Genomic DNA, 25,475 nt, shown 5'->3' on the forward strand with positions numbered 1-25,475 from the left:
GCGCAAATGATCTGTTGGAGAAGACCACGGCAAAAAATACTGATGGCCATTTTACAACCGGCTTATTGTGGCGCTACGATAACTTCGACTTTCCCGCTAGTTATCAGATGGCGGAAAAAAGACTACGCTGCTTAGAACGTCGACTTGATAAAGATCATAACCTTCGAGTTGCTGTCGAGAACCTGTTGGCTGATTATCAAACAAAAGGTTACGCGCATAAAGCATCTGAAAAAGAACTCAAGGAAACCGATCCAAAAAAATGCTGGTACCTGCCCCTAGGTGTAGTTATTAATCCCCGCAAACCAGGTAAGGTTCGCATAATCTGGGACGCAGCTGCTAAAGCAAATGGTGTCTCCTTTAATGACATGCTGCTCAAGGGGCCAGACATGCTGACTCCCTTACCTACCATCTTGTATCGATTTCGACAAAGACAGATTTGTATAACCGGTGACATAAAAGAAATGTACCATCAAATTAAAATTCAAGACAAAGATCGACAAGCACAAAGGTTCTTATGGAGAAGCGACCCTTTTAAGAAACCGGATGTTTATATATTGGATGTCGCGAGCTTTGGGGCCACTTGTTCTCCAACTTCAGCTCAATATATAAAAAATTTAAATGCAAAGCAGTGGGCGTCTGTGTACCCGGAGGCCTCAGCAGCGATAGAATTTTCACATTACGTAGATGATTTCGTAGACAGCCGGGATACAGTGGATGAAGTTGTGAAACTTGCTATTGATGTTAAAACTGTGCATTCTTACGCTGGTTTCGAGTTGAGAAACTTTTTATCCAATTCGACGGAAGCCCTCCAACGGATGGGAACTAAAGACGCTGCATGTCTTAAGGAATTTGAGATTGATAAGACGAATTGCTCCGAAAGAGTTCTAGGGATGTCGTGGTACCCAGCGCAAGACCACTTCAAATTTTCGATAAACGTTTCCGCTGACCTTCTACGAACTTTATCAGGGGAAATTGCCCCAACCAAACGCTCTATCTTGCGGTTTGTAATGGGCCTTTTCGATCCGCTTGGCATGATTTCGCACTACCTAATACATGGAAAGTGTCTGATACAAGATCTTTGGCGGATAAATGCTTCATGGGACGAACCGATTCCGCCCCCGCTTATGGCTCGCTGGCAACGTTGGGTAAATCTATTGAACACACTAGATAATTTAGTGTTTCCGAGATGTTATTTTCCGGGATACCTACCTCCAAGTTTCCAAACGCTACAAGTTCACGTGTTTGTCGACGCGAGCGAAACTGCATTCGCCTGTGTGGTATACTTTCGTATAATCGATGGTGGGGTGCCAAGAGTCTCCTTTGTAACATCCAAAGCTAAAGTGGTTCCGTTGAAACCCTTATCAATACCTCGGTGTGAGCTGCAAGCCGCGGTGATCGGGTGCAGAATGTTGAAGACGGTTGAAGAAGGTCACACGATTCCAATGCAAGCTCGGTTCATTTGGTCGGATTCAAACACTACACTATCGTGGATAAAATCAGACGCACGAAAATATAAGCAATTTGTTGCAGTCCGAGTCGGGGAAATCTTAGAGTATACCAACCCTGATGAATGGAGATGGGTACCTACTAAGCTCAATGTCGCTGACGCTGCCACCAAATGGGGTAAAGGTCCCTCTCCAGATTCCAACCATCGATGGATCAACGGCCCCGAATTTCTTTTGCTTCCTGAAGACCAGTGGCCCATCTCTAAAAACCCGATACCGGATAGTACAGAAGAATTGCGCGCTGTAAATTTACATGTTGATATTACGACAAAGCCACTTATAGACTACGAAAAGTTTTCGACGTGGGAACGACTGCTACGAACAACAGCCTATCTATTCTACTGTTTCTTTCTCCTTCGATCGAAAAAGAAAGACCGAAGTCTCGGAGTATTGAACCAAATCGATTTTGTTTACGCTGAAAACCTACTTTGGCGAGAGGCACAGAAGAACTATAGCGAAGAAATTTTAGCTCTCCGCCAATCGTCGGGCACACAGTATAATCTTAAAAACTCGAGCAAGGGAAATAATTTAGCGAAACTCTCCCCTTTCCTGGATGACGTTGGTGTATTGCGGATACGTAGTAGAATTGAATTTTCACCGATTGCCACTTATGATTGTAGGTATCCAGTAATCCTTCCTAGAGGTCATATAATAACAGATCTGCTTATTCACTGGTACCACAGAAGTTTTGGGCATGGCAACGGAGAAACCGTGGTAAACGAAATCCGACAGCGATATCATATCGCCCGGCTTAGGGTTGAAGTTCGTCGAATAGCTAAACAATGTACATGGTGTAAAGTATATAAAACTAAACCAAAGCCCCCCCAAATGGCACCGCTACCTGCTGCGCGATTGACTCCATTTTTTCGCCCATTTACTTATACTGGCATAGACTACTTTGGGCCAATGTACGTGAAAATCGGCAGGTCCCAAGTTAAGCGATGGGTAGCATTATTTACCTGCCTAACCACGAGGGCCATTCATTTGGAAGCGACAACTAGTTTATCAACGGAGTCGATGAAATTGGCTATGCGGCGATTCGTGGGAAGGCGAGGCCCTCCGGTCGAAGTGTATACAGACAACGGCACTAATTTTATTGGTGCTAGTCGGGAACTAGCTAACGAGATTCGATTGGTTAATCAAGGCTTAGCCAACACGTTCACAGATGCCTGTACTAAATGGTTCTTCATCCCACCAGCCTCCCCACACATGGGAGGGGCTTGGGAAAGGATGGTACGCTCCGTTAAAGCCGCTATGTCAACTCTTAACAATTGTCGAACTCCGTCCGATGAAGTGTTTCAAACTGTACTATGCGACGCTGAGAGAATGATTAATTCCCGACCACTGACGTACATGCCACTAGAAACCGCAGACGACGAGGCTCTTACTCCTAACCACTTCCTCCTTCTGAGCTCGGATGGAACGAAACCATTTCCGAAAGAGTACACTGATGAAAAAGTAGCGTTGAAAAGCGGATGGAAATTATGTCAACACATGCTAGATCAAATCTGGAGGCGGTGGTTACGTGAGTATATTCCAACGTTGACACGAAGAACAAAATGGTTCAAAGATGTCAAACCAATAGAGAAGGGAGATCTTGTTTTTTTTGCTGACGAATCTACTCGAAACAACTGGATCAGGGGTAAAGTCGAGCGAACGATTGCTGGTAGAGACGGTCGTATAAGGCAAGCTTACGTCAGGACTTCAGGAGGACTTCTACGCAGACCTGTAGCCAAGCTCGCAGTGATGGATGTGCTGAATCAAAGTAAAGCTGAATCTACTAGTTCCGAAGCAGCTTTACGAGGAGGGGAATGTGACGGGGAGTAACGGAACCGTCACCGACGAACCAAAGGCAGTGTAGCAGCTATTGACATTCGATCAAGAACTGTCAATCCAAAAAACAATTTTAACACGTGGCTTGATTGGCTATTACTTTTTCGGCATTTTTCATACAAGTTGTTAGAACCGCGTTGGATTCGATTGGAATCATAGAATTAAGTTTCTTTCAAAATCAGTTTAGCATTCAAGTTTTACTATTGCTTTCAACCAATTCGTAAGTAACAAAAAGGTTTACAAATACTCGAAGTGAACTTAGCATTCTCTATTATTTTGATAGGTTAAGATTGATTCGACCAAGGGCTAGATCTAGAATTAGCGTTCAAGTTTGCTATTGCTCTTAACCAATTTGTAAGTAACAAAAGGGTTTACAATACTCGAGGTGAACTAAGTATTCTTTATTATCTTGATAGGTTGGGATTGATTTAACCAAGTGCTTTAGTGAGAGTCGATAAAGTTGTTAAACCCTTTGCCTAAACACTTAATCGCTGTAAGTAACGATAATAACAAAGGTCGACTCAATTATTTCAACATAGCCATTTACAGGTAATAAGCACGTAAATTTATGCTCGCGACCAAGGGTCAAAATACGATAACAGTGCCGACTAAAAATTGTAAGTTCTCATTAACGGCAACTGGCATACAAATATAAACCTAACCTCATTGTTTGTTTTAGCTTAAAGCACCGTCCTAATAAAAGACAGCAAAAGAACCGGTACTTGTGTTTTTTGACCGCTCGATCCGCGAACAGCATACTGAACTTTGAAACCCTATAACTCGCCTCTGACCCTAGTTCTGGTAGTGCCACCTATACTGGGTTGTTCGGGACAGTCTCTAGAACACTCCTGATATAGTGGCTACGAGTTTATATCGAGGTTTTTGAACAACATTTTTCAAACATTGAAATTGCATTTTTTTTATTTTCAACGAAAAATCTGCATACTGAACTTTGAAACCATATAACTCGCCTCTGACCCTAGTTCTGGTAGTGCCACCTATACTGGGTTGTTCGGGACAGTCTCTAGAACACTCCTGATATAGTGGCTACGAGTTTATATCGAGGTTTTTGAACAACATTTTTCAAACATTGAAATTGCATTTTTTTTTTATTTTCAACAAAAAATCTGTATACTGAACTTTGAAACCCTATAACTCGCCTCTGACCCTAGTTCTGGTAGTGCCACCTATACTGGGTTGTTCGGGACAGTCTCTAGAACACTCCTGATATAGTGGCTATGAGTTTATATCGAGGTTTTTGAACAACATTTTTCAAACATTGAAATTGCATTTTTTTTAATTTTCAACAAAAAATCTGCATACTGAACTTTGAAACCCTATAACTCGCCTCTGACCCTAGTTCTGGTAGTGCCACCTATACTGGGTTGTTCGGGACAGTCTCTAGAACACTCCTGATATAGTGGCTACGAGTTTATATCGAGGTTTTTGAACAACATTTTTCAAACATTGAAATTGCATTTTTTTTATTTTCAACGAAAAATCTGCATACTGAACTTTGAAACCCTATAACTCGCCTCTGACCCTAGTTCTGGTAGTGCCACCTATACTGGGTTGTTCGGGACAGTCTCTAGAACACTCCTGATATAGTGGCTACGAGTTTATATCGAGGTTTTTGAACAACATTTTTCAAACATTGAAATTGCATTTTTTTTTATTTTCAACAAAAAATCTGCATACTGAACTTTGAAACCCTATAACTCGCCTCTGACCCTAGTTCTGGTAGTGTCACCTATACTGGGTTGTTTGGGACAGTCTCTAGAATACTCCTGATATAGTGGCTACGAGTTTATATCGAGGTTTTTGAACAACGTTTTTCAGCATTGAAATTGCATTTTTTTTAATTTTCAACAAAAAATCTGCATACTGAACTTTGAAACCCTATAACTCGCCTCTGACCCTAGTTCTGGTAGTGCCATCTATACTGGGTTGTTCGGGACAGTCTCTAGAACACTCCTGATATAGTGGCTACGAGTTTATAGCGAGGTTTTTGAACAACATTTTTCAAACATTGAAATTGCATTTTTTTTATTTTCAACAAAAAATCTGCATACTGAACTTTGAAACCCTATAATTCGCCTCTGACCCTAGTTCTGGTAGTGCCACCTATACTGGGTTGTTCGGGACAGTCTCTAGAACACTCCTGATATAGTGGCTACGAGTTTATATCGAGGTTTTTGAACAACATTTTTCAAACATTGAAATTGCATTTTTTTTATTTTCAACAAAAAATCTGCATACTGAACTTTGAAACCCTATAATTCGCCTCTGACCCTAGTTCTGGTAGTGCCACCTATACTGGGTTGTTCGGGACAGTCTCTAGAACACTCCTGATATAGTGGCTACGAGTTTATATCGAGGTTTTTGAACAACATTTTTCAAACATTGAAATTGCATTTTTTTTTATTTTCAACAAAAAATCTGCATACTGTACTTTGAAACCCTATAACTCGCCTCTGACCCTAGTTCTGGTAGTGTCACCTATACTGGGTTGTTTGGGACAGTCTCTAGAATACTCCTGATATAGTGGCTACGAGTTTATATCGAGGTTTTTGAACAACGTTTTTCAGCATTGAAATTGCATTTTTTTTAATTTTCAACAAAAAATCTGCATACTGAACTTTGAAACCCTATAACTCGCCTCTGACCCTAGTTCTGGTAGTGCCACCTATACTGGGTTGTTCGGGACAGTCTCTAGAACACTCCTGATATAGTGGCTACGAGTTTATATCGAGGTTTTTGAACAACATTTTTCAAACATTGAAATTGCATTTTTTTTTATTTTCAACAAAAAATCTGCATACTGAACTTTGAAACCCTATAACTCGCCTCTGACCCTAGTTCTGGTAGTGCCACCTATACTGGGTTGTTCGGGACAGTCTCTAGAACACTCCTGATATAGTGGCTATGAGTTTATATCGAGGTTTTTGAACAACATTTTTCAAACATTGAAATTGCATTTTTTTTTATTTTCAACAAAAAATCTGCATACTGAACTTTGAAACCCTATAACTCGCCTCTGACCCTAGTTCTGGTAGTGCCACCTATACTGGGTTGTTCGGGACAGTCTCTAGAACACTCCTGATATAGTGGCTACGAGTTTATATCGAGGTTTTTGAACAACATTTTTCAAACATTGAAATTGCATTTTTTTTATTTTCAACGAAAAATCTGCATACTGAACTTTGAAACCATATAACTCGCCTCTGACCCTAGTTCTGGTAGTGCCACCTATACTGGGTTGTTCGGGACAGTCTCTAGAACACTCCTGATATAGTGGCTACGAGTTTATATCGAGGTTTTTGAACAACATTTTTCAAACATTGAAATTGCATTTTTTTTTATTTTCAACAAAAAATCTGCATACTGAACTTTGAAACCCTATAACTCGCCTCTGACCCTAGTTCTGGTAGTGCCACCTATACTGGGTTGTTCGGGACAATCTCTAGAACACTCCTGATATAGTGGCTACGAGTTTATATCGAGGTTTTTGAACAACATTTTTCAAACATTGAAATTGCATTTTTTTTTATTTTCAACGAAAAATCTGCATACTGAACTTTGAAACCCTATAACTCGCCTCTGACCCTAGTTCTGGTAGTGCCACCTATACTGGGTTGTTTGGGACAATCTCTAGAACACTCCTGATATAGTGGCTACGAGTTTATATCGAGGTTTTTGAACAACATTTTTCAAACATTGAAATTGCATTTTTTTTTTATTTTCAACAAAAAATCTGCATACTGAACTTTGAAACCCTATAACTCGCCTCTGACCGGTATAGAGCCACTTTTACTAGGTGGCCCAGTTAATTTAATACATAGAATATTGCAAATTCTGTACATCGCGTTTATCTGTTATTTGAATTGCTTTACTTTTTGATTACATTTCATTCAATTTGGCAGCACTGCTCGATTTTATGGATTTATTTCAGGGCTTTTGAAATGTTTCGCCGTTGTACCTAACTTCACAGCGGTCCGAGGGCGGTGGTTCCACATCCAAGAAACAGCTAATCGATCAGGTGATGAGGGAACTGAATCAGGGAAATGCGATCCAATCTCCGAAAAAAGTCGCCAGTAAAAAGGTATGTACAATTTTACTATAATTTAATAGCCACGCATTCCGTAGGATGGTTCATCTCTGGGTCATAAAAAAACATAATAATATAGAAATTCTTTGTATCTAATGTAGTATATTTTGATTTTAGAAAAATAATTCAGCAGTTGAGATCGGAACACCAAAACTCACTCCAAAGAACACGAAAAAGAATAAATCTGCCACAAACATTGAAACGTCCACACCGAACGGAGTTAAACCTATAACTCCAAAACAATCAGCAAAGAAGGATTCATCATCCAAGGATAGCACACCGAAAGGTGTCGATAAAAAGAAGGTGGGGCTTGTTTTGAATTCTGTTATGCTTTCATATTTGTCTACGAATTCATATTTTTCTTTTACCTTATCCTAGAAGAAGGCCGCGAAAAAGTCTCCAAAAAAAGGAACCAAACCAGCAGGACTGAAAATTAAACTACAAGACCTTAACAGACACAAAACAAAACTGAGAAAGTCGCTTAACGCTCTGAACCAATCCAAAAAGGCTAAAACTAAAAGCACAACTGAAAATTCTTCGTCCCACGCGTTGCAAGAAGCGTCATTCGATGATGAAACATTTAAAAGCAACTTGAATAATCCCATGCCAATAATACCAGGTGCCGTAAGTCAACCGAAACCTGCTAAAAAGATTGCCATACCTTTACCCCTGGATTTCACGCCATCTAAAGTGAAACAGGAACCGAAAACGCCAAAAGCGAGTGCGGTCGCTAAAACTTTACTTCCTGAAAACCAGGAGATTTCAGATAGTTATGAAGTGGGTCGCACCAAATTCGGTTGGGTTATCCATCCGATTACGGTGGACGAATTTATGGCTCAGCACTGGGAGAAAAAACCCTTGTTAATTCAGCGTGGCGATTCGGAGTATTTTAAGTCTCTTCTATCAAGAAAGAAAATCGATGACATGCTCAGAACCAACAATATTGAATACACCAAAAATATCGATATCACTTCGTACCGTGAGGGTAAACGTGAGACACACAATCCAGATGGCAGGGTTCTTCCACCTGATATGTGGGCGTTCTACGAGGAAGGATGCAGCGTTCGAATGTTGAACCCACAAACCTACCTTCCCGAAATCTACGAGATGAACGTTAAACTGCAGGAGTTTTTCCACTGTATGACGGGTGCCAATTTTTATCTGACCCCACCGAACAGCCAAGGCTTCGCTCCGCATTTCGATGATATCGAGGCCTTTGTGCTTCAAATAGAAGGTCGCAAACATTGGAAACTATACAGCCCACGTGTAGAATCAGAGGTCCTCGCTCGATTTTCATCACCAAACTTCGAACAAAGCGAAATAGGCAATCCCATCTTAGAAGTGACTTTGGAACCCGGTGATTTGCTTTATTTTCCCCGTGGTATTATTCATCAAGCCAGCACCGTGCCGGGGCACCATTCACTCCATGTTACTATGAGCGTTTATCAAAAGAATAGCTGGACCGATCTTCTGGAATATATGTTACCACAAGCCCTAGCTTTGGCATCGGAAAAGCATATCGCGTTACGGCAAGGCATCCCACTGGATTTCCACCAACATTTCGGAATCGTCCACTCGGACAGCAATTCTACCACAAGGGAGGCTATTATCGAGAAATTTAAAGCTTTCATAGACGTGATTTTCACAACGGATGCACTCGATGCTGCGGCCGATCAGCTGGCCAAACGATTTCAACACGATGCTTTACCTCCACTCATTGAGAAAAATGAACTTCCCAAGACAGTATACGGAAACAATTACGATTTCAAGGCCGATGGAACGGTCAAATTGAAACCTAATTTCACCGATAAAACAACCGTTCGTTTGCTACGTCGTAATATCCTTCGGCTGGTCAACGAAGAGGACAAATTGCGAATCTACTACCATATGGACAATTCACGGGAGTATCATGAGTTCGAGCCGAACTTCTTGGAGATCGATCAAGATGCGGCCATCGGGGTGGAACTGCTGGTTAAAGTATACCCGAAGGCGATTGCGATTGCCGATCTGCCTGTCGATGATCGGATTGAATTTGCCAAGAGTCTCTGGGAGAAGGGACTTATTTTGCTCAATGTCTAGTTGTAATTTTCTAAGTAACACAGCCTATAGTTTATTTTTTATATTTTAAAATTGTGTGAAATAAAACTTGTGCAAAGTTATTTTCTAAGGAACAACGCCATCAAATTGGACGAACTTTAAGAATTTTCTTTTTACGGTTCCAGTCCGTAAAACTTGCGTGTATATTCCTTGGCTCCAAGGGCCTCTCATATGGTTGTTTTAAAACAACATTATGCATTAAAAGTTAAGAGGGCTAAATTTTTAAAATCACTGAATTAATTGTTCATCATGTCAGACTATTTGAACGTGATTTTATTAAGTTTAATGTCGGAAATTCTATTCAAAGTATAGACTGAAATGCAATTAGGTCAACTGAATAGAATTTAATATCTTAGATCAATTAATCATGCAGAACGGCAGCACTGCATGAAGCGTTTGAGCACTCAAACAAATCATACGATTCAATTTTGTTTCCTCAAATGGAGAGGTTTTTTCATCGCTCAATATTTTTGGGTACCTGTAAAATAACAAAAATTTACTCTTTTTTTTATTTGTTTGCGCATATATTACACAACTTATGCCTATTTAATAAGACCACTTTGGTCTAACTTGGCTAATTGATTTTCAATTAACATATTCTTAATGTATCTTTTATGTAGACTTTTATTAAACTAAAAAATTATATTTTCATATTTTGAAAGAATATGGAAGGAATTTTAATCTATTTCACTAAAAAAAACTGATATATATAGCAATAAGTTTTAACACACATTCGAAATAATCTCAATTTTGAGTAATTTTGCAACGCAAGCGGATTGCAGGTTGACGTTTCCTTATTTTAATAACCCATTTTTACCGTACACTGCTGTTATCATTTTTTCAAAAAGATCACCATTATCTGTCATATAAAACGTCGCCAAAAAATAGAGAGAAAAATCTGAACAGCACTCCGTCGTGTCAGTCCGAAAAAAGGAGCATCCTTGTATGGAACAAATGGCATATTTTCAAAAGAAAGAAAGATTCAAGTGGCTACCTTGCGAATAAGGTTCAATAATTACACAAGTTGGTCCTAGCTTTGATTCGGTTCTGTGTCCTGGTGTGAACGATACTCGGAAAATCCGATAATAAGGTGGAAAATTTCATTGATGAAAACCTGATAACGTGTTGACTATAAGCGTGACCTGCCCAGTAGAAGTGCTATTTGAGATTCTGTAAAAATAGGATGTAGGCTGCTCTATCCAGTTGATAAATCAGTGAGCATAGTTCAGCAGCATCACAATTCCATCGAATTGTACACCATCTGTCCCAGTGGCCATTTGAAATCAAGACAACAAAACCCTTTACCAAATACCTAATGCAAAAAATGTTCCATAATCGATAAGCTTTGGACCCGTATGGTGTTCTTCAGATGTGAAAAAAAAATCGGAAGCTCGCTGTCGCGCAACTAATTAGGTTCGATTATTTTGTCCACAAAGAGCGGCGACGACGACGATTGAAGACGAAATTTGTTTTCGCCAACCACATAGAAAGAAGAACGAAAAGTTAAGCCCAGTCGTGAGACGAAGGAGGCAAGTGAAGGTCGTTTCAGGAGGAATTCAACTGCGGAGAAAGCGGGTTGCAAAAATCTGTTTTGGGTTTTGTGTGATCCGCCTGTGTAAAGAAACAATCAGTTCCGGAAATGTTTTCGACGATATCCCGACCACAAACGGCACGGGGATCGAAGTCCCTAAACATAGCTTATCATCATCGTCACCTGATTTCGATGTAACAACGCTGTAGATTCCTTGTTTATTCTAATTTTATTACCCGTAGTGCTTTTTGATTATTTAAAAAAAATTGCGTTATTCATCCACTTGACTGCAACACGTTGAAGTTCCCTGCCGAAGGACTTCGTCAATTGATACGTTTGTTTGGCATAGTTTGTTGATTATTGTTTTCGATGATAGTGCAAAAAATAATGCTATAATTGTCGGCATTGTAATAAGCTGGTAGTGACGGGATTTGTTCCAAAGTTAAGCTGCAACTTCGTTGAAAACTTCAACAACTCGTCAAAATGAGAGTGGTAGCCCTGGTTAGTGGGGGCAAGGATAGCACCTACAACATGATGCAGGTGACAGCTGAAGGCCACCAGGTGATAGCGCTGGCCAATTTGCATCCTAAGGACAAAGGTAAGCTACACTTGTTACTAGTTATGTACAGCGTGAAATATAAAATAAATGCACAATTTAAAATATAGCATACAACTGATTACTTATAAGTTATAACTTCGATGAACTTCTCGGGTTTGAGAATGATGATTTATTATGACAAACGTTATGACTGTTTTATTCTGTACAAGCGGCACATGGTCCACATAAATATATGTAGCTATACAAACTCTTTTGCTATCGAATTCCCCTTAGCACTCTAAGACCCGAGCTAAGAGAAAAAGAACAAGTGGTTCATGGAAATTTAACATTGAATCAATTTTTACATATTTTGTCATGTATAGTTTTAGTTTTTTTTTGGTACACTTAAAGCGAATAATTTTGGGATATTTACGTTTTCAAATGTAGAAGCATTGAGCCAATTTTTTTTTTAAACTGTAGTGGTAGTTTACGGTTTGACTTTGATGCTCAAATAGATAGCAAACTGAGACCAAAGGGATGGATAAACAACTGGTTTAAAATTCCAAAAAAAAAAAACAAACAAACAGACCAACATGAGGTATCAACAGCAAACTGAGAGCATTACTGAGACCTTTCTAGGACAGAACAATTGGGCAACATTAGGGCTTCACTAAATTCAATATGATAGCAAGCTGAGACCAAAATGAGGTAACAACAGCAGGCTAGTTAATTTAATTAATTTGATTTTAAAATCTAAGTGCGATAAAAATATGTAGAATAAACGATACTGTTGTTATGTGCAGATTACAATTTACTGAAGTTTCTTATAATTTGTAACATATTTATAACATATAAAAATAAGGTACCTATTATCATAACGAGCAAGCAGAAATCGTGGGATTTGGGTGGACTTGCTATTCGAGGCTCTCAACTGAAGAGAATAAACCATTCGAGAGAGCGCGTGTGGTGATAGTCATCCGAACGCTGCTCTGCGTCCCACGCCCACCTCCAGATTATGTTTTATGCTTGTACATTTAAATTTCTTGAAGTTTGAAAAAATTGCTATAGTACCTATACAATTTTTCTAAAAAAGTAATATGAATTTGCATTGTAATCCCTAAAATTTATTTTTTACGCTTTTTACGCGTCCCACGACATCACCTGATGAACAATATTCCTCCAATTCACTCGGTTCATGGCAACCGTTCTCCAACTTCTTGGGCATCCCACATACGCCAGGTCACGCTCCACTTGGTCTAACCACCTCGCTCGTTGCGCCCCTGTTCATCTCGTTCCAACCGGATTTGCAACGAAAACCTGTTTTGCAGGACAGGTGGCCGGCATTTTCGCAACATGTCCTGCGCAACGTATCCGTCCATCTTTCGCCACTTTCTGGATACTGGGTTCGCCGTTGAAGCGCGCGAGCTCGTGGTTCATCCAACTCGTTGCCGTCAATCGTCACCTCGTTATTTCTGTACAAGCGGGCTCGATCGGTCTCGGATTCGCAGGCCAGCATATGCTTCGTCTTGGACGTTTTAATCATTTACCCAATCCTTCCTGCTTCGCGTTTCAGTTTGCGGTAGCTCTCCTCCACCGCCGCAGATGATCTGCCCACTATATTAAATGTCGTCGGCAAAGCAGATAAGAAAATCGCCCTCCTCTCGTCGAATAACAACGTCTAGCGTCACGTCGAACATCATGCAGGATATACCATTGCCTCGTCCAAGCCCCCTGAGCGATTCGAATGAACTCGGCAATTTACCCGAAATCCGCACACAGCACTGCGTTCCATGATTTTCTATAACTCGCCACGGTCGTTTGTACTGTATGCGGCTTCGAAATTCACGGTATTTTTGAAGGATTTGCCGTAGTGTGAGGATCTGGTCCGTCGTAGACCGTCCCTCCATGAAGACTTCTCGCGAATCTGTTTGCTTGTGGCGTTAGGCGGCGAAGTAGGATTCGGGACAACACTTTGTAGGCGCCATTGAAGACAGGAATAGCTCTCACAGTACAATTTGTCGGCCTTCTTGTATATGGGGCACATAACCCCCTCCTTCCACTCCTCCGATAGTTGTTCTGTGTCTCAGTTCCAGACTATCAACCGATGTAGGCAATCGCCCAACTTGTCCGGCCCCATTTTTATGAGTTCAGCTGCGATGCTATCCTTCCAGCCGATTTTTTGCTGTTCAGCTGGTGAATGGAATCCTTAATTTTACTTATCATTGGGTGTGGCTCCACCTCGTCATTGGCTACGCCGGCGATGTACACCGTCTTAATCCCATGCATGTGCGCCGTCAGGTGTTCATCGAAGTGCTGCTTCCACCTTTTGATCACCTAACGATTGCGTCAGGATGCCTCCGTCCTCATCCTGGCAAATTTCGGCTTGCGGGTGCGGCACGAAGCCTTTGCGGGACTTTCGTGTTTCTTGAGACCGATGCAACTGCTCCAGCTTATCGAGCTCCTCCTCTTCTAAGCGGCGCTTTTCTTCTGGAAAATTTGAACTCGCTGTCTCTTCCGCTGTCGGTGATTTTCCACGTTTCGACGATTGCTTCTTTGCACAACTGCCGTCTGCGCGCGCTTTCTTTTCGTTCATCACCCTCCTACACTCCTCATCGAATCAAACGTTCCGTCGAGTTCGTTCCACATGCCCGATGACTTTCTTCGCAGCGCTGTTAATGGCTGTCTTGATGGTATCCCAACAGTCCTCGAGACTTCGTCAAACTCGCCCTCTGCCGGCAGCGCAACTTCGATCGGTTGCGCGTAGTCTGCCGCACCCTCAGGTAGCTTCAGTCGTACGATATTTAACCGAGGCGGGCGTCGGTTTCGTATGCTTTCTACTATGGAGAGTTTTGGGCGCATCTTCACCATCGCCAGATAGTGGTCCGACTCGTCAGATAGTGGCGCTTCGACAGGATCTGACGTCGATGATGTCCGGGAAGTGCCAGCTGTCTATCAAAACGTGGTCGATCTGTGATTGCATTTGGTACGGTATTTTCCAGGTGTACTTGTGTGGGAGGATGCTGGAAAAAAGTACTACGTACGGCCCGTTTGGAGGTGGCGAAATCTATGGATGTTGAAGAATCGGTCCTTGATTCTCAACCGGAAAATTGGTGGATCGATCGGCCACCACCCGATCACGCGCTTCTTCATCTTCCTCATCATTATCAAAGCTGTCCCAAGCTCGTGTGTGTTGCCATACCTGCTGCAGCGCTTCGATGTCGAATTTGCGGCTCTTCTATTTGTTGGAGAGCACGTGGGTACTGCTCATGAGATTTAGAGATCAACAGTTCCATGTTCCAAGTTTCCAATTGCCAATCCTTTTCGTCGCGTGGGTCTTTACCGATTTCCATCCGAAATTCATTGTTCGTTGCTTGTATTTTTTGTAGTCACTGACTCGTAAGACCCACAGCTAACCCCACTATCTCGCAGGAGTATGATGGTTATGCTGTTGCTGTTTTGGGTCTCGAACACCACCAGGGGTTTATTGTTGTTGTTCAGACGCGTACAGAGCCCCCTAACTCAGTTAGCCCTCAGATTGCTTCAGTCGTGCAATATTTAACCGAAGCACTACGGAGAGTTTTGGGCGCATCTTCACCATCACCAGATAATAGTGACTCGATGTTGGCGCCTCAACAGGACCTGACGTCGATGATGTCCGGGAAGTGCCGGCTGTCTATCACAAAGTGGTCGATTGCGTTTGGTACGTTGATCTCTAGGTGTACTTGTGTAAGACACGGTGCTGGAAAAAGATACTACGTACGGCTATCCGTTTGGAAACGGCGAAATCTATTACTCTGAGGCCGTTTTCGTTGGTCAGCTAAGTACGTTGATGATGCTGATGTTGCAGAAACGGCCCTTGATTCTCAACCGGCACACCCGATTACACCCGATTTGTTGGAGAGCACGTGGGTACTGCCCATGAGATTTTGAGATCGGCAGTTCCATGTTCCAAGTTTCCAATTGCTGGTCGCGTCGCGTGGGTCTTTGCCGATTTCCATCCGAAGTTTGTTGTTCATTATGTTCGTTGCTTGTATTTTTGTGTAGTCACTGGCTCGTATGGCCCACATTTAACCCCACTATCTCACAGGAGGATCGTCGTGATGTTACTATTTTGGGTCAGGAACACCACCAGGACGTTGTTGCACTCCGCACATTGCCCCTGACATGGAGAACAGACGCGTACGGAACCCACTAACTTAATTAGCAGACCCTACACAAACCTTACATGCAGAGTTAAAAAAAAATTTAACCGAAGTTTGTTAAAAGGTCGCGATTCGACCAGACCGAACTGAACGCCATAAACTTGATTTCGAGAAAATCGAGTTCGAAGTTCACAGCTCTACCAATTGATACCATTTCATCAGATATCTTATTTAATCATTTTAACATCACATTTAGACTCTTATAAAGCCATCGAGGTTATACTGGTCGATTTCTGATTACACATCAAGCAGAAAACTGAACTTTAATATCATTAGGTTTGCACCCAGTTCACTCTGGTCGAACAAAAATGTTTAAAAAATTGCCATGCGCTATCATTTGACTGGACAATTTGTTCTAAACGTAGGAGCCTACTTATAGGCGGTTTACAAGCAGCACCCAACGAGTATGGCTGATGCTTAAAAAATGTGTTTTTTCGTTGAGCCTGAGTGAACCGAGCCATACAAATTTCGCACTTTTGAAAAGCGGAATATCTGTGATTTTAACTTACCGGTTGCGTTATGAACGACAGTAACCAATAAAATAAAGCATCTTTTATCGTTAAATGTCAAAAATCCTAACATTCCCTTAAGTAAATTGGAAAACAAAATTCAAGGGATTCGGTTCAGTCTGGCTGAACGAGATTTTAATAAATGTTAACAATCCGCAACATGAAGTTTTTAGCTACGGGAACGTTTCTTACCATTTAATTTATTAGATATTAGTTCCTGACAAACCAAAGAACTGTTTTGAAAAGAAAAAAATCAACACACATAAGTTTATTTCGCACAAAATCAGTTTCATGACCAAAACATGCTTTTCATCTTCACCTCAAAGCTTGCTCTCAGTTCACTTTGGCGCAACGCATTTTTGCCATTTCCACTGTCTGCAACATTGAAATTTTCTAATAAAGTCAGTAAAAATAGTAAAAAAGTTCTGATTTTCATTGGATAGATAGTTTATCATGTTTCGCATCCGTTGCAATAGATAACTCAATTTTTTTCAAATTGGCGTTCAGTTCGGTCTGGTCGAATTGCGACCAAAAATAGAAATAAAAAACTTGCCTAAAAATATTTTGTTTTTCTTTTTTTTGAATTTACAACTCGTTTATTAAAGGCCTTTTACAAAGTTTTAATGTGCCGAGAGTATTCGTTTCACTAGTTAGTAGGGAAGGGGGCCGTAATAGTTGCGGCGACTCAACAGTTAAAAAAAATCTTTGAATAAGGAGCAAGGGGGTTTATAGGGGTTTTTCTTCTTATTATCAGTTTTTCATTAGAAAAAAATATTTTGTTTGATAAATCAAATATTTTCCATCAATATGGCTTTTCGTAGAACAAAAGTTGTTTGTTATCACAAAATACAACTTATGTAAATTTTTCAGTGAAAAAAAATGGGTTCAAGAGGGTTAAGCAATACTTTTATTTCCTTGACTTTTATTTTGTATCGATGGACTGCCGTTAAACCAATAAAGATCAATAACAACTACAATAAAAAATATACGCCGGCAAAGGTAATCCTAGATCAAATCGCTCCAGTTTGAAGCTGCTGTGAGATCAACTTCTCTTTTATACTGTCACAAACTTATTCATGTCCATAGTATGAATGAAATGCTTGTTTTTGAACGAATTTTAAAGTGATTTTAGCTGATTGTCGTAAACGAATGTCATTTCTCTTCATTAAATTTCGTCTTCGAAAACAATAGTATCTAAATCTTATCTCACAAAAACAAATCTCTGTTCCCCTTTTCAGATGAACTGGACAGCTACATGTACCAAACGGTCGGCCACCAGGGCATTGAGAAGCTGGCCCAGGCCATGGAGCTACCCCTGTATCGGCGAATCACGCGAGGAAACTCGATCAACACCAAGGGCAACTACGAACCGACCGAAGACGACGAGGTGGAAGATTTGTACGAGCTGCTCCGTCAGGTGAAGGAAGAGCAAAACGTGGAAGCCGTGGCCGTTGGCGCTATCCTATCCGACTATCAGCGTGTGCGGGTCGAGAATGTGTAAGCGAATGTTTCATTACAATATAACTAGTTAGTGCTAACCTATATCTAGGTATGCATATTGTGTTGGTCGGATTATAGTCGGCTAGACTGTCTGTGGTACAAACAACCTGTTTGCTTCCGTACGGCCGACCGATGAACCACCAACATCATATCAACAAACCGTGCTTTCCCCGTGAACCTGTTCGCGAGAAGCCGGTGCGCTTTTATTGGCGCTACATTGTAGTCAATGCAATAACGTGACTGCGCTGCATAGGGCGGGCAATCCTATAGCTGCCTGAACACATGCATACATATAATGAGATTTTTGGATGCTTCTTATCTTGCTTCCGCCGTTCGTCGGTTTGCTATCAGTGGCGCTGAATCCTATTGTGTTTTTTTCCGCGAGGTTGTTTCATACTGCATTCAGCAGTGGTCAAAAACAAAATATTGTCTTTTTACGTTATCACGAGGAATATTTAAACAAACCGTACGTATGCGAATGACGTTTTTGTACACTAATAATTGATAGTGCCGATTGATAGCATTGATTGTTTATTGATTCTCGATTTCATCGAGTGCCGATTCACCGCTAACCCTTCGTTTCATAAACTAACAAATTTGCAACAATTACACAAGTCAACAAAATTCACCGGTTTCGAGGTGCCAAGAATTTATGAGGTGATTTTCGGCAATTTGAGGGCGCTGAATCCACATATGATTTTTTATGGCCACTTAACTGTTTTTTGTGGCGTTTAAATAGCTCGGGGAGCTGACGCTGGAAATGAAAATTAGAGATAGTTTGGAGAAGGAAATTTTAAAGTTTAGAGTAGGCAGCGTAGAATAGTAAGCGATCATGAGACGTTGGTTAGACCATCATGCACTTCATTATATCCATCCCGGCTGGATATGGACAGAATGCAGTTCAAGATAATAAACCAACCCCTCCTGATACCAGTTGGAGGAAGGACAAGGGTGGGTTCGAGACTGGCCTTTACTTACTCCCCAAGCATCGCACCTGTCGACAACTTATGGGATTCGAACCCAAAAGTTATTCTTGCCGATACCGGGAATCTAACCCAGTACGCCTGGGTTATCAGACTCGCGCCAGCCTATCCACTAGACCACATCAGCGCTATGATTTTTTTATAAGAGGCCATAAACTGTTGAAAGTAAAAAAAAAATCACCTTAAAACTGAACAAGAAAATATTTTTAAAAGACATGATGGCCACACGAGGCAAGATGTGCTCCATCAGTTTTGGCAAAATTATTTCCTATTTACTATCGTATAAAAAACTTGGGTTTTCATCTGGCATATGCATGTGTTTTCAGAAAATAATACAGTAAAGTTTTTTCTACATTAGTATTTATACGTACCGTATAAAATAAACCGTGTTAATTCCCGAAAACCGTGTAACAAATTTTTGAGGTTGGAACAGGAGAGACCTGCTTTGAAGATTGAGATACTTAGACATGAAATCTGAGACTTGAGGCCTGAAACCTGAGACTTGAGACCTGAAACTTGAAACTGAAAGTTAAGGTTTTGGCCGTAACTACCAGCTAGCTCGAACGGTACTTACGTGCTCTCAGGGTCGCTCACAACGATCTCGGGGAGGACTGGGACGACCAATTACTTGTCTTCTCAAAGCGGAACAACCAATCACCCAAGACAAGGTATGGATGGCTCAATTAATAAATTATGCTGTGGAATTGACGATCATGATGTAAAGTTTATTAAACTTGCCCATTTGCCAGTCGCTAAGGGACACCAGGACAGCTATACTCATTTGTTAGCACGAGGTCTGCAGAAATTCGTCTTGGGTTGGGTTGTGGGTTCTCGAGGATGTCTCAGATGCTGCGATGAGGCTATTTCGGAGGATATCGGATCGATCCTTCAGCTTCAATTGCGGTGGAACTTGGGATGATTTTTGTTTACCTTTACGAACCGGTTCAACAGGGGTGGGGTTCTGGTCGACAAAACTCGGAACGTAAAGGTCAGCAGCTCCCGGTCTTTGAGCTGTACCACAGGGAACAGATTCTAGTGGCGGAGTTAGGGTTAGTAGCCGAACTCTCAGGTAGGCTTCGAAGTGCGGTCGGGTTGAATAATCCAGCAAAGCGTCTAGGAGCGACGTAACGCTTTCCGGAACGGATGGGGAGTTTCCTTTTCCTTCCGCGATCTCACTTATTGACGGAGTGAAACGCGCCTCACACAATCTCGTAAGAATCACTTTACGATTTCACAGGAAAGTCAACTCCCTAATCTTCGGCCCGCTAGGCCGGACACTTCGCACACTTTCACAAAGCCGTTAAAACGTGGTGAGGATTTTATTTTTAGTTTTACGTGGTAGGTTGCTTCCTAGTCCCGACAAGAGTGATCGAACATATTGGTATCATTCTACCATGAGCCCATTCTGTGCATTTTGGTATGGTGTTCGTTCTCCTTAGTCTTTCTCGGCAAGGCAGTTCCGGTGCTGGCTGGTCGAAACTGGTATAATGGGCGACTGGTATAGTGTGTGATATCCTTAACTAAGGCAGGGCTTAAAAATAATGGCAAAGAAATTTACTTTTTTTTCCAACGATATTGAGCCAAAATGAAAATAAACTGATTTTATTAATCTAAACGCGAACAACAAAAAAAACCATGTAATGATTAATTAAATTGTTTCCGATTATCAAATAAAGAATTGAATCGGTAACAAAACATGAGATTGAAACATTAGACATGAGAGACCTGAGACCTGAGACTTGGACCTAAATCTGAAACCTTAGACCTCAGACATGAGACCTGAGACATGCGACCTGAAACTTAAGACATGAGATCTGAGAGGTTCGGATGAACCACTAAGAACGAATCATTCAGACCCATATTCTGTCCCGCGCGTGAGGTGACGATAGTCAAGTCACTCTTTTTTTTTCTCCGGGATTTTAAGCCCAATGGGTTTATTCATCCCAAATAGTCAAGTCACTCGATTCCAGCAGTCGCTTTAGAGGCGCGGCGCAGAATAAGAACCTCTGATTAGAAATGTAAGAATCTTCAAAGCCACATTCTGAACTGCGTGGAACAGAATTCAAATCCCCGGCAGAATTTTATAAAATTTAGCTATCACGCCCTGAGAGCCGAATTTGCTCTCATAATGCTTAACATAAGGGGGGGCGCAGCCAAAATGAGAGCACATATTTTCATACATGGTTGTAGGGATTAGGACTGATAGATGAATATGTTATGCAAAGATGAATGTAAAAGACGGAACGGTTTGAATGTGTGTGTGTGTAAAATAGATTGCGCGCAACGTTGAATTTGAACGATTTTGTGAACGCGCTCCGTCGAACTCTTGAGAGTGACAAAAAATTAGAGAAACGAGAGTTTAACTACGGATGTGTTGATGTTATCTCTTACCGAATGAAAAGTTATGTGAGTGTGAATGTTTGAAGAAAAAAGTCAGTTAAGAAACGATGTTTGAAACGGAAACATGCGTTTTTCGGGTAAGAAGTAATCGAAGCGGTATCGAATCTTGGTTTTATCACCACAATTGGTCAGATTCAAACGGAATGTATATCGTCCGGTCACTACAATGGTAAACAAAGTGATGTCAGATTTTTCTAAAACTGAAAAATCATAAGGCATCAAATAAAATTCGGCAGTGGTGAAATTTGACATTAATACGCTTTCAAATTTTTCGCTAAATGACGTGTAGTTGTGGACGTCTCATTTTTGCCAAATTTGGCATCCTTCTGCTAGACGTGTGTGAAAATTTCATTCTCAAGGCATGATAACAACATTTTCTATTTTTTTGGCTCAGTCATTTTCGAATTTTTCAAACGCTGAGGTCTAAAATGCTTCGTTTGAGTTGAAAACATACAAATTCAACATTTCGTACTGAAAAACGAACATGATTTTTCTCTAAACTCTAAAACCGAACCATCTAATCGGTTTGTGCCAATTTATAAATTCTCTGTATGAAATTTTCTATTGAACAACTTTGTCGAAGATCGTAACATAGTATCAGTCAATAAAAATCTGTTTTATTACGTGAAATCCGAATCTTTCAATTGGAGAAGGGGTAAAAAGTTCTATTTTTCTGTCTGGTTCGTACAGTAGACTACAAGTTTAAAAGCTATCCACCGATAAAATAGACTAAATTGACGGTGGTCAAATCGTGCGCAAAATAGTTGAACCGCTAGCGAGATAAAATTCCGAAATATTGCGTTATGGGCTGCGGATTCATAGTTCATACACTGATCACACTGACACTGGACACCTAGAACAAAAATTCGACCAATTTCTGGCTAATTTTGCGGGTTCGCAATACCGACGGTAGGTGGCGAACCTACCATTTTTCCGATAAAAATGCCCTGTAGGAAAAATGTACCTGTTTAGCCCGATTTTATCGTAGGAAATGCCTTTTTTTTAGAGCTGGGTTTCTTTAAATCGATCGATGTGCACTCTGGAATCGATATTGCGTACTGTTGGAAAAATTATCCAACAAACGAAATCGAGTGTCCAGTCAGTATGGTCAGTGGTTCATAGATGCCGCACACGGGGCGTCGATGAACTTCTTCATTGATCGTCACAGATCGTCAGTTCATGTAATTGAATCAAAAATAAGAAAAAAAAAACTAAAACACAAATTTCGATTTCTTGCAAACAGGTGCAAACGGTTGGAGCTGATCTCGCTGGCCTATCTGTGGCGCCGTGACCAGACGGAGCTGCTCCAGGAGATGATCGACTGCCAGGTGCATGCAATCATCATCAAGGTAGCCGCCCTAGGGTTGATACCGGATCGTCATCTAGGAAAGTCGCTCAAGGAAATGCAACCTCATCTGCTAAACATGAAGGAAAAGTACGGGTTGAACGTGTGCGGAGAGGGTGGTGAATATGAAACGTTCACCCTGGATTGTCCGCTGTTCCGGAGTCGAATCGTCGTTGACGACGTTCAAACCGTGATCAGTTCGGCCGATCCGGTATGTCCGGTGGGTTATCTGAACTTTACTAAGCTGCGTTTGGTGCCAAAGGAACGGCAGGAAGGAGTGCTCGTGAAAAATTCTCTCGATTTTATTGCCGATTTGAACGAAAGCAGTTACAGCGATCTCAGTGATCCCGATCTGAGCGAAACGGAGCTGGAAATGATCGAAAAGGCCAACAACGCACGGGTTGTGGCGATGAGAAATTCTTTCAGCAAAGACGATCTCAGCGGAATGGAGAGTGGCGGCGGAGGCGGAATTTCGCGTAGCAATAGCATTACCAAAGATATTTCCACGGAGCCGGCACTGCCGAAATCACCCGTCAGGATAATTGCCAGGGAGCTGAGCATGGATGTTGATGGTGGAGCTGACAGCAGTGGGAGCGGAGGAACGCTGGCGTTTGAGCGTGAACGCCAACAGCTGGGCAATCGACCGAGGGCAATGGTTAACTCGAAAGGTTGGATGTGGGTGGCCGGCGTTCAAGGCGTCGCAGAATCATCTAGTCAAGCGATGGAGATTGCTCTGAAAACTTTAGAAGGTACTATCGTTATCCCAGCTTTCTTCCTCAATAAAAATTTTGAATTTCACTTCCAGAACTTTTGATATCACATTCGTTTACGCTTCGCCAAATCTGCTACATAACTTTATACGTACGGGATATGAAAGACTATTCCATGCTTAACAAAGTTTATTCCGATATGTTCAATTTCACCAACCCACCCACTAGGGTAAGTATTAGAGTCTTAACTTTCAACAAATCCTTTCTTTTATTCAAATTTTCCCTTTTTAGGTATGCGTAGAATGTCCTCTTCCTGAAAATTGTCACGTTGTCCTGGAGGCCGTGGCTTTCAACCCCGAAAAGTCAAGTAATGTGACCCTTTAAAAACCGATTGACACTCCTAGATCTTACTAATGAGTGATTGCTTTTGTACGTTACAGTCGTCGAGTTGGAACACAAAAGACACACCATGCATGTTCAGGGCATATCTCACTGGGCGCCGGCCAACATCGGAACTTATAGTCAATCGACCAAGGTAGATTTTGCCATACATGATGGATTTCAACCAACCTAATAGATATTTTGTCTGCTTTCAAAACACAGATTGGCAACATAACCTACATTTCCGGCCAGATTGCGCTGATCCCGGGCAGTATGACCATCATCGAGGGCGGCATTCGACAGCAGACTAAGCTCACTCTGAGGCACCTCAGCCGGATAGCCAAAGCAATGAACGCTCAGGGATTGTTGAGGGACGTCGTTCAGGTTAGTTATTCAACGTCATCCACTTCAAAAACGAAATGATTAACGAAAGTTAACATTTTGTTCATTTTTCAGGGTATATGCTTCGTCACCCACCCAAGCTACATCTACGAAGCGAGACGCCAGTGGGAGAGACGTTCGGCCAATGCGATCATGGATTATCTCGTAGTTCCAGCCCTACCCCGGGGTGCACTCATCGAGTGGCAAGTCTGGGCACACACGCACAACGATAAATTTGATTGTAAGATTTTTAACGGTCTCTTACCTACTCAAAAGCATTCTTTCAATACCCTTTTTTATTATTCTCGCTTAGATGAAGAAACGGGTTGCTCTATTGGCGATTATACCATATCGATACGGCGGCGTTGGAACTACGAGAACAACTGTGCTTCAGTCGTCTGTTACGTCTCTACCGGTATGATCTCGAAGGACTATCAAAAGTGCAAAAGAAGACCTTTTTAACATTTTTATTCGTATTCTTTTCATAGGCCTAGCCACCTCAACGACCAAACTAACGGAACTGAGTGACGATTTTATGCTGCACCACAAACAGCTAGCCCAGTCTATCAGCAGAGAACAGATACATGACACTATCGCCTACGTGTTACGAAAGCTACTGCAAGACTACCCTTTAGGAAACAGCCCGTCGAACGAGTCCTGTTCATCGTCATCGGAAGAACATCCGAACCAGTCCCAGCAGCACATGAATGACAACCATAACCAACATCATCATCATCACCACCGACCGGCCAAAAATGGAAGTAACAGCCAACAACCAGCAGCGGAACCATGCAAGCCGACCGTTCATTTGCGCTTCTTCTATCAGGTGGCGGCCATAGAATCGGTTCAATCGTTAGTGGATGCCATCGAAAGTTTTCTCAGCTCACCGTCCAATGTGGCCCGGATCGCCTACACCGTGGTTCCGGCATGCCATTTACAAAACTTTAGCACATTTATTTCGATATGTGGACTGCGGCACCACGAATAGAGAAAGAGATGAAGTTGACCAAGCGAACCGCGCGCGTGCTTTAATCTTACACATACACACTTGTTAGCAGATAAGTTTGAAATTTTTGAAAACGAATTAGACCTATCTTCCTTTTTCAAAAAAAACAGAATTCAATATTTATCAAATTTTTTCAAAATCTGGTTCTAATGTGTGATTAAGCTAATGTGTGGTAACGTGAAATGATATTTTGTCTGCTTCTGCCGAAATCGATTTTAAAAACACATTTACGAGAGGACGAAAATTCTTAGGGAAAGCCAACAGCAGCAGCAGTTTTTGTCCAATGGGGTTATTATTTATACGGTATATATAGAAATGTTTAGAGTAAAACCTACGCACTCCTTACAAAGGAAAACAAAACTCAAGTTTAATTGTAAAGTATATTGAATGTTGATTAAGTAACAAAAAACAAAATCGAACCAATACCAGTAAAGACAAAAACCAAA

General features: G+C 41.4%; 2 protein-coding genes across 2 annotated transcripts; both read left to right on the forward strand.

Annotated features, from left to right (window-relative positions):
- Positions 1–7,311: 7,311 nt before the first annotated feature.
- LOC129754951 (bifunctional lysine-specific demethylase and histidyl-hydroxylase NO66-like) lies at positions 7,312–9,620 on the forward strand. The gene is made up of 3 exons (XM_055751217.1): positions 7,312–7,440; positions 7,564–7,749; positions 7,825–9,620. Exons 1-3 carry the CDS (start codon positions 7,381–7,383, stop codon positions 9,523–9,525), a joined length of 1,947 nt encoding a protein of 648 aa, XP_055607192.1. The 5' UTR covers positions 7,312–7,380; the 3' UTR covers positions 9,526–9,620.
- Positions 9,621–10,399: 779 nt separating this feature from the next.
- LOC129756093 (uncharacterized) lies at positions 10,400–25,475 on the forward strand. The gene is made up of 10 exons (XM_055752845.1): positions 10,400–11,672; positions 17,562–17,820; positions 22,450–23,300; positions 23,357–23,490; positions 23,553–23,628; positions 23,702–23,796; positions 23,865–24,026; positions 24,099–24,264; positions 24,337–24,438; positions 24,512–25,475. Exons 1-10 carry the CDS (start codon positions 11,558–11,560, stop codon positions 25,009–25,011), a joined length of 2,460 nt encoding a protein of 819 aa, XP_055608820.1. The 5' UTR covers positions 10,400–11,557; the 3' UTR covers positions 25,012–25,475.

This window comes from Uranotaenia lowii, chromosome 3 (genome assembly GCF_029784155.1).
Source record: "Uranotaenia lowii strain MFRU-FL chromosome 3, ASM2978415v1, whole genome shotgun sequence".
Lineage (NCBI taxonomy): Eukaryota > Metazoa > Arthropoda > Insecta > Diptera > Culicidae > Uranotaenia > Uranotaenia lowii.

Excerpts from the sequence above, each read along its gene's own strand:
- LOC129754951 (XM_055751217.1), top strand. The coding sequence starts at position 7,381 with ATGAGGGAACTGAATCAGGGAAATGCGATCCAATCTCCGAAAAAAGTC. Across the intron at positions 7,441-7,563 it reads AAAAAGTCGCCAGTAAAAAG|AAAAATAATTCAGCAGTTGA; the intron begins GTATGTACAATT and ends TTTTGATTTTAG. Across the intron at positions 7,750-7,824 it reads AAGGTGTCGATAAAAAGAAG|AAGAAGGCCGCGAAAAAGTC; the intron begins GTGGGGCTTGTT and ends ACCTTATCCTAG.
- LOC129756093 (XM_055752845.1), top strand. The coding sequence starts at position 11,558 with ATGAGAGTGGTAGCCCTGGTTAGTGGGGGCAAGGATAGCACCTACAAC. Across the intron at positions 17,821-22,449 it reads CGTGTGCGGGTCGAGAATGT|GTGCAAACGGTTGGAGCTGA; the intron begins GTAAGCGAATGT and ends TCTTGCAAACAG. Across the intron at positions 24,439-24,511 it reads CGTCTGTTACGTCTCTACCG|GCCTAGCCACCTCAACGACC; the intron begins GTATGATCTCGA and ends TTCTTTTCATAG.